The sequence below is a fragment of the Limulus polyphemus genome, unplaced genomic scaffold, assembly GCF_000517525.1.
Source record: "Limulus polyphemus unplaced genomic scaffold, Limulus_polyphemus-2.1.2 Scaffold962, whole genome shotgun sequence".
In the NCBI taxonomy this organism is placed as follows: Eukaryota; Metazoa; Arthropoda; class Merostomata; order Xiphosura; family Limulidae; genus Limulus; species Limulus polyphemus.
The window spans coordinates 88,579-98,448 of NW_013666572.1; the positions used below are offsets into that span (position 1 = coordinate 88,579).

The 9,870-nt window shown below is 34.4% G+C and overlaps 1 protein-coding gene across 2 annotated transcripts in view; it reads left to right on the plus strand.

Moving 5' to 3' along the window:
* The window catches only part of LOC106461445 (homeotic protein antennapedia-like), a 93,982-nt gene extending 86,478 nt beyond the window's left edge, over positions 1-7,504 (plus strand). For both annotated transcript variants that reach the window (XM_013921267.2, XM_022388422.1), the window contains exon 3: positions 3,193-7,504. In XM_013921267.2, coding sequence (XP_013776721.1) covers positions 3,193-3,458 — 266 coding nt within the window. In that variant the 3' untranslated portion in view covers positions 3,459-7,504. The remainder of the gene's footprint in view (positions 1-3,192) is intronic.
* Positions 7,505-9,870: the final 2,366 nt, after the last annotated feature.

Below are 9,870 nucleotides of genomic sequence, written 5' to 3' on the forward strand. Positions count from 1 at the left end.
ACAGAGAACATTAATCCCACATACATAGTTACTACAAGAACATTACTCCCACATACAGAGAACATTACTTCCACATGCAGTGTTAGTACAAGAACATTACTCCCACATACAGAGAATATTACTTCCACATGCAGTGTTAGTACAAGAACATTACTCCCACATACAGAGAATATTACTTCCACATGCAGTGTTAGTACAAGAACATTACTCCCACATACAGAGAACATTACTTTCACATGCGACCTCCATTTGTCTCAACCTTGGACGAACAACATAACATAAGAACAGAGTTTCGTAAATAAAGCAATGACCTGTTCGATCGACTGTTTTCTGACACATACCTTACAGGAGTTGATTAACGAATTCAGGACTTATATAAGCTAGTTGATAAACGACATCTTTAATCTACAATGCTTTTAACATTACACAAGTTTTAGTACACTAAACCTCTTCGTCATTAGCGCTGTAAGAATAACTTTCTAGTGACGTCATGTCGTTGGGATTTTTATTTTGCCTCTGAATAACCCGTATTTAATGTTCGTGGCAATTAAAACCACGTAGCATAAATAATTTGTAAATAACATCGAAAAAAAACCTTACACATTTGACAGGAGCATTTGAATTCATCATTCTACCTTTGTCTCCCCAATATACAATTTTATATTGTACTTGTTAAACGGTCATTATTTATTGACTCCCAATAAAATGGTTTTAAAACATATTATACATATACATATATATATACTGATCACTAAATCCTACATTTTAGCATTAGTTTAATATTCTAAATATACTGAAAACTTTGTACCTTGATTTATATCATTTACATAAAGTTTTAGGTGTGTACTGAAATCTAAACGAACATGTTTTAATATGTACTAGAAGTTTATATATATATATATATACTGACAACCAATGACTTTTATTTGTTATTACTAATAACCATCTAAATATATACTGAAAACCTCGCTCCTAAATTCCAGCATTAACATAATCTGATAAACATGAACTGACAACTAAGCCTCTTTAATTCTAGCACCAGCAAAATATTTAAATCTTGTTTATTTGTTTGTAGTTAAGAACAAAGCTACACAAATGGCTATCTGTGCTCTGCCAACCATGGGTATCGAAACCCGGTTTCTAGTGTTGTAAGTCCGCAGAGAAACCGCTGTGCCACGGGGGGGGGGGTACTTAAAACATAAACAATGCATTTGGTTGATTGGCTGACTTCCTTGTTGCCCTCTCGGTAGCTCAGCGGCAAGTTTGTGGGCTTATAACGCTGAAAATGGGGTTTCGATACCCACGGTGGGCACAGCACAGATAGTCCATTGTGTGGCTTTGTGTTTAAGAACAAACAAAGATTTCCTTGTCTTGCTAGTTTTATTGGAAAATCCCAGTGTTGTAATTGAGGTGTTTAATCTTCAGTTGACTCCTAGTACTTGATCGAAAACTTTAGATTCTTCGTTTAAGTTTTTTTATTTAACTAAAAATACGTTTGTTCACTTTTCTTATGAGCATTTCTAGGGATTAGTTTCAAAATATTAATTTCATTAAAACCTGATATAATGAAAATATATGAACATATCTAAAGTCCATAATGACTATGTGTGTTGTTTTTTTTAAATAAATCAAACATTATTTTAAGTTCGTGGACTGTTCATTAGAATCACCTGCTCAGAAATAGCCCCAAATTTAATGTGGTAAGCAGTAAAATTGAAAGACTATATATTCATTTTATACGAACGATATGAAGAAGTTCTAATGCTATGCATCTTAATGAGACACGACAGATACATGGAAAGGTAGACGAGCAGGTGTTTTATAAGTTCAATGTAACACTATTGAGGCTAATTAAATGTTAAAGCAGCAATGATTTTTTGAAAATTTTGGAAAACTTTTGCTTGACCAATGAGAGAAATCCTCGTCAGTCTGGAAACGCCTTGCCTTAATGGCCTGTAGGAAAACTTTATAACAATTCTATCGATCCAAGTAAAGAAAGTTTCCAAAATTAATTGCGTTATTCTATATCTACCTTTTTGGGGTTCTTCTCCCCTTTCTCTGTAACCTTCAACGTCATTAGTCTCTTCTATTGATCCTCGGGGACATGATAAATGCGGATCACCTTTCAAATCGCAGTACCACTTAAATCACACTGTCCTTTTTTTTTTTTTCTGGGGATAATTTATGACGCTATGTGTGTTATTTGCTTTGGTGCACCATCAGAAACTAAACCACAGTAATCCCAGTTCATCTGAAAACGCTCGTCCCTTGGGGAAAAGAAAAGAAGAGAGCTTGGGGCAGCTTTCTCTTCTATCCAGAGTGAAACGAAAATTCACGGCGCACTGACTCTGGACGAATAGAAATGCATTAAGAACATGAATCTGAATTCCAAGGAGACGAGCAGCACAAAAAATACATCATTCATTTCTCATCTTGCTTGAGCACATCCGTTTCCCGATCAAAGTAGGCCTAGAGCTATCAATCATCAAAGGCTTTTCTTGAAATGACGACACTGTACAAACATGAATATGAATTGATTAGAAAAGCCATGAAACTTTCATTTACTTGCAACAATCTAAATCAAATGGAAATTCTTAAAGTAGTGAGAAGAAAAAAAATCATAAAACACACACACACATATACATATACTTAACTTTTAAATGGGCCTTTCTATACAGTACAATTTCGTTGTTTTTCAGCTAATTTAAGTTTTGTAAATAAAGATGACCTTTTTAGACGGGTACGTTCGTATCGGGCACGCTCTGTAATTGGTTTACAGTTGTATTTAACTCGCGGTAGAGCGGGCACCATAAAACAATTTTCGTGCCATAAAGTGGTGCTCGAAGGGGCAAAGAAAAAAAAAAGAGTGACAAACATGGAAAAGGAACAATAAATTCCCAATTTGTCGTTTTACTGCTGAGGTTTTAAGTGTTTTTGTTTACCCTAACTCCCCAACAGTCTCCTTCGTTGTTTACAAAAAAACAAAAATTGTATTCCCGAGAAATCGCACCAAGCCTAAAAGACTTCCTATGCCATTTTAACTATAGATATTCCTAACCACCGTATGTTTTGCTTTATTGGCTTAGATTTTAGCACAGGGTAGAGACGAGTTATATCATTTCCATACAATCACATTATATTATACTTCTGTAAGGTTATGAGAATAAATATTTAGTTTTATGTCTTTCGCAGAAAGGAAGCGAGGTCGTCAAACCTACACCCGCTATCAAACACTGGAGTTAGAGAAAGAATTTCATTTCAACCGCTACCTGACTCGCCGGAGAAGAATCGAGATCGCTCACGCTCTCTGTTTAACAGAAAGACAAATTAAAATATGGTTCCAAAATCGTCGGATGAAGTGGAAGAAGGAGAATAAGGCTAAACTGGAAGCAGGCTTAACGATGGGGCCTCCTCCGCCTCTTGAACCTCTCCACCCCATCGACCGGTCGTCGCAGTAAGCTCCTGAAATAGGTGGACAAGAAGCGTAGTCTAACAGGGCGGGCGAGAGTAACCGCCCGATTCGTGTTTTTCTTCATTGTGGGTGGATTCAGGTGTTGCGTGACGAACGGTATTTGTGAGTAGAATTGTACATATTGTAGTTAATGTGCCCATTATGTACTTTTAGCTCAGCTGCCATTTTTAATTTATCAAAGCTGCTGGTATTGTTTCGTATTGTATCACCTTCAATGTTGTGGCCATTGCAGGACTCACCTGAAGTTGTACAAATTTTCCAAAATGCAAAACATTCAACGTAGTCCTGTATTTTACCGAAAATAACGAGCACAGAAGGAAACAGCGAGTCACGCACTACTTTCGTTTAGACAATAATTCAGACACGGTCTGTGGGAAAAACTTTTTATTTTGTTGTTGTTTGTATTAATGCGTCAATACATACGTGAGTTTGAATGCTTTGTATTGGGAACAGTTGTGTTTACCCCAATTTTAGCAATTAAATGATAATCTGTTTTAGTAAATACTTTATCTTAAGGCTTGAGTGATCTCCATTTCAACACGTGTGTGTCTGTGTGTAAATTTTACTGTCTTGTGTCATATAAAAAAGTAATGACCTAAAATCTTGTTCTGTTATAAATCAGGGATCTTGTTCTGTTATAAATCAGGGTAAAACTACGTTTTCTCTGAAGTTTTGTATCATTACGTTTCAACTTGTGAGTTGTTGTTTTTTTGTATTTCCTAAGGAATTCTTGGGTGTTTTATTGAAAGTTTTTTTTTTTTTATTAAAGAGTATTATCTTGAATTTTATTAGCTCCATCATCATTGTTATCTTACTTTAAACACTAATAAATGTACCTTTTATTACAGTGAAGATAGTAAACGTTGTTCGGATTATTCGTCATTCACATTCTTGCAACAATATCACAGGTAGTTGTTCCGGCTCTGTGAGTTTATTACTGTGTAGCATGGCACAAATAAAAGGCATTTTATGGCTTCTAAACCTCACGCTCCCTGACAGCTATGGCGCTAATGGTTATGCAAGTCGCGCTTTTTTGGGCAATAAACTGTCTACAGGCAAATAAAACTGACTGGGTTGTCCACATTCACGTCCGCAGTTATACCACTAGTGGAATCTATTTCAAGTTCAAAATATAACATAGAGAATGATCTGTGTATCCATAAGGAGTAACAGTGGCAGTAAAGGATCAGACTCGTAGAGGAAACTCGGTGTCTGAGGTGAAATCACTACTCGTATTATGATTCATCCTAACAGCCCATAAACCTGGGCTGTCCCGACGTTAATTTTCTTCAAGGGAGCTAAGTGAATCTCTGCCTATCCTCCTGCACGAAGCCAAGTGATGTAATACTATAAATCAGTCCTTAAGGTTTTAAAAAAAGAGAAAAAGTGTGCAGTGAAGATTTTTTTAGCAAGTACGTGGACTGTTTTGGCTCAGTCTGCGATAGACAGTTTGACGAGGCATATGTACAGCCGCCATGTTCAATTTCTACACGCTAGCCGTAACCGTAAGTTCTCGCGCAGTAATGAATATTGTTATTATGTTGCTTCGGTTTTCTTCTGATTCAACCGTTGGTCAAAAAGGAATATAATTATTATCTGGCAGTGTTTAATTGATGGTGAAAAATGCCCTTTTATTGGTGCCGTATTGTGTATTTCGATGTGAGCAGACATGACTACAAAGTCAACCTTAACACCAAGTTGTGTTGATCGAAGTAATACGATGACTTACAGAATACGAAGTCTTCCTGTTTTGGAATTATCACTTTCAAAATTATGGATATGTCAGGTCTTCCTGTATTGGAGTTATCACTTTCAAAATTATGGATATATCAGGTAAACTGATGTCTGCTCGAAGAATTTTGCAGTGACCTTAAGGTTTAGCATAAATGATAGTTTGAGATATTTGTCTGTGTCTGTAACAGGATGTAAGACATAACGAATTTTTTTTTACGGTTGTTTTCAGTTATAAGCCTTACGCCATCGCCGTATAGCGACATTGCTATTTTTAAATGAGTTTATTGTATAACATAAGACGTTTTTGTTACTCTTTGACATATAAAAATGTCATCCGATTTGCATGTCGGACCTGTGTAATGACGGTAATGGTAAAATGTACTTAAATCTTCACAAGTATTTCATCAACCGAATACTTAAAATGTTTAAAACTTTGTTACTTTAGAAGTATCTAGGTTATTTTTTTTTGTTAAAGAAGAAATGGATTATTGAAATTCTTATTATAACAATGGGCGCTTCACACAGAAATACATATATATACCACGTACAACTACGAAACTTTTAACTGAGAAACTAAATTATATGCTTTAAACTGATACACACAACCCTCAACCCTCATAATACCACACTTAAAGATCACTTAATATTACCGAGAATAATTATTTACTTCCTTGAGGATGGGAGTAATAGTAATCTACGGAAATATATATTTTTTTTTTAGTTCATGTCAAATTAAACATGAATTTAACTTGAAATCTTTACATAACAATGATAATTTAATGTTTATTTCGTTCAAATAAAAAAAAAATGGCTGAGCCTCAAATATTTCAATAATTTTCAGTGTTCCCCTGGCGTCAATAGATAAATTGGTATATTATTAATTTGGAATTTTTTTAAAGAAAGCTGTTCATGAGGTCTGGATTTGTTTAATGTCTTTAGTGGATCGTTACATTAAGCGTTGACAAGAAGAGGTTGGTTACACAAATCTTAAATGGTGCTTCAGAAATGTTCGTTGTTATGTTTCACGAACATATACGGTCACAGAAAGATAATTAATGGACATCAAAAGGACATCGTATTTAAAAAAAAACAGTGGCCATAGGAAGTACGAAACTTGTGTGTGTGTGTGTAGGGGAGGGGGTGATTGATAGTTCAGTGCTGTGTGGTCTAACACAGACTAATTTAACATCTTTTTATATCACCCCGAATTTTAAAAGTTAACTCGGTCATCTTTGAAGTTATATCATTAGATACGTGTGGTATACAATGATTTGTAAATGTCATTTCGTGGAATAATATAAATACGACTACCTCTATCAAGCGTATCTTAGAATTTGTGTTATTAGTATTTTATTTTTTTGTTCAGTGGTATGACTTGAATATAAAATCATTATGAAATCTACCTTTCATCTTGCCGAATCTTCTGTACGGGCACTTTTTTTTTTCGTAGGCCGTGATTTGGCTTTGGTAAGTCACTTTATCGCACTATTCCACCTACCCAGTTAATCATGGTGATGTGAAAACAAAAACTATAGAAATGGCGGACGCTTTCCTCGAGGCAGAACGTCCGAGCGAAACTCGCTAGCCAGAGCTTGGCGTGATGTTCGTGCGAAGCACGCGGCTCTCCCAATATGGAGGATAGCCAAAGTATTAAATAATTGTTTCTCGAGCAGTAGTAATATTTTAACGGTTTTGTTAATTATCATTATTCAAAATTGTAAATTAGCTTATTAGGAGTGTTGTAAAAACTGTACACATAGGTGATTTCTATGTACATATATATATAGATATATATATATATATATATACGTATGCCGGTATCTCCATTAACAGTGTAGTTATTAAACCTGCATCTTATCACAAACACAGGGTGAATTTTCAATTAAAAAAAAAGAAGTCATAGACGTTAGAGAATGTTGTGCTGTGTTTTACTTTTTTTTGACGTATTGTATAACATACTGTACTGTGTTTTACTTTTTCTTTTGGCGTATTGTATAACGTACATTGTTTCTTCCCTTTTAAATGCAATTTCAACACTTAGCTTTTAGAAATATTTCTGTTTTCTTAGTGAGTGTTTGTGAGATCTACCGTTCACAAGTTCAAGCAGTGTTACTGCATTATTGTTGAAATAATTAGCTTTAAAGTGATATTTTCCCAGTGGCGTTTATTCTGTAATGGTTTGTATATTTAGATAATGACAAGAAAATATCACAACACACACCTCTTTGTGAGTGCCCGGATGTATGTGATACAATCGCTGTACTTTGTTTTTTTCAGTCCTGAATAAATTCCATGTTTGTTGCGTATAAAATTTGTGTTTAGTACCAATATTTTTAATATATGACTCCAAAACACCTACCAAAATCATATACTGTTGCGTATAAACATGTGTTTAGCGTACCAGTATATTTAATATGTTAAACCAAAACACATTCCAATATCTTATATAATGTTGCATATAAACATATGTGTTTAGCGTACCAGTATGTTTATAATGTGAAACCAAAACACATACCAAAATCATATACTTTTGCGTATAAATATTTGCGTTTAGCGTAACAGTATATTTAATATGTTAAACCAAAACACATTCCAATATCTTATATAATGTTGCATATAAACATATGTGTTTAGCGTACCAGTATGTTTAAAATGTGAAACCAAAATCATATACTGTTGCGTATAAATATTTGCGTTTAGCGTAATAGTATTTTTTATACGTGAGTCCAAAACACATACCAAGATCCTGTGGTTCGATCTTTAACCGAGTACCTTTCCAATAATAATTTATTGAATTATAATTATTTAAGTATGAAGTAATACAAATTATACTTCTTATAATTACTTAAAGAGCAAGAAATACTAATTGTACACTTACAAAATAGTACTATTAAATAATAGTAACAAAAAATTATGTTACAGATATGTTAACAGTCTAAATAAGCATGATTATGAACCTACAGGAAACATACAGATATGTTAACAGTCTAAATAAGCGTGATTATGAACATACAAGAAACATACAGATATGTTAACAGTCTAAATAAGCATGATTATGAACCTACAAGAAACCTACAGATATGTTAAGTCTAAATAAGCATGATCATGAACCTACAAGAAACATACAGATATGTTAACAGTCTAAATAAGCGTGATTACGAACATACAGGAAACATACAGATATGTTAACAGTCTAAATAAGCGTGATTATGAACCTACAAGAAACATACAGATATGTTAACAGTCTAAATAAGCGTGATTATGAACATACAGGAAACATACAGATATGTTAACAGTCTAAATAAGCATGATTATGAACCTACAAGAAACATACAGATATGTTAACAGTCTAAATAAGCATGATTATGAACCTACAAGAAACATACAGATATGTTAACAGTCTAAATAAGCATGATTATGAACCTACAAGAAACATACAGATATGTTAAGTCTAAATAAGCATGATTATGAACCTACAGGAAACATACAGATATGTTAACAGTCTAAATAAGCGTGATTATGAACCTACAGGAAACATACAGATATGTTAACAGTCTAAATAAGCATGATTATGAACCTACAAGAAACATACATTTACGTATAGTGTTTATTACTTAACGATGCTGTGATATTTACAGCAATAATTCATTAAGATAAAACTCAAATAAAAATAACCGTTTACACCTATACACAGAAAAAAGCATACTTGAAATGATCCAGTAATTTCTGTAACATCTTACATTTTATGTAAATGAAAACCACATCGAATAATACTACAAGCGCAATGTTTCAATGATTCGCGTTTCTAGAACCTCAACACAAGGAAGCCTGAGTTATATAAATAACCCCCGTATTCTCAATTTTAAATAAATCAACTGAAATCTAATCGTGTTTGCGGACATTTGCACATGTATAAAACTGCCGTAAGTCGTGTTTTAAGGAAATAGATTTGTCCAACAGGCTCAACATTTGACTTCTGGTTAAGTTACATTTCAAACACATTATAGCCGATAAAGGCATACATACGTATAAGTGCTTACATCATAATTACTTGCTGAGCGCAAAAACAGTGGACAACTAGCTTTAGTGCAGTTTGGACTGTGGGTTTGGATCTATTAAACACTGGGGCCAACTGTTACAATACTACACAATAAGCTGTTCCCCAACGGGCGTCAAGAGTTTGCCTTTCTGGAGAAATATTCACAGCCGACGTTTATTGTCCGCAGCCAAAATGGCCGTCGTGGAGGGAGGAGCTGAATGAACGGCCGATCTAGACACTGTTAGCATGGTTAGTCAATGCTTAGATGTGTTATGCATTGCAAGGCGATGATATTCGTCTCCAGCAAGCAGAAAAGATTCATATAAAGGTTAGTATTTGTCTTCTCTACGTACGTCATTAATTTGCACGTGAATATGTATTTTGTGCTCGCCCTACCGCAAATGTTTCACCGTTCTTCCATTATGCATGGCTGCCATATCGTTCATTATCTTTACGAAATATCCGACTAAGAAATCCATCACAACCCAAAGGGAATATAAAATCCCTATAACAGTGATGTCTTAATATCTGTTTGTGAAATTATAAGTTCCTGTTATCACTTCAGCAGGAGCGTTACCGTAATTGATGCCTAGTTGACAGTACTTACAGGGTTTCTTCGTGGTCG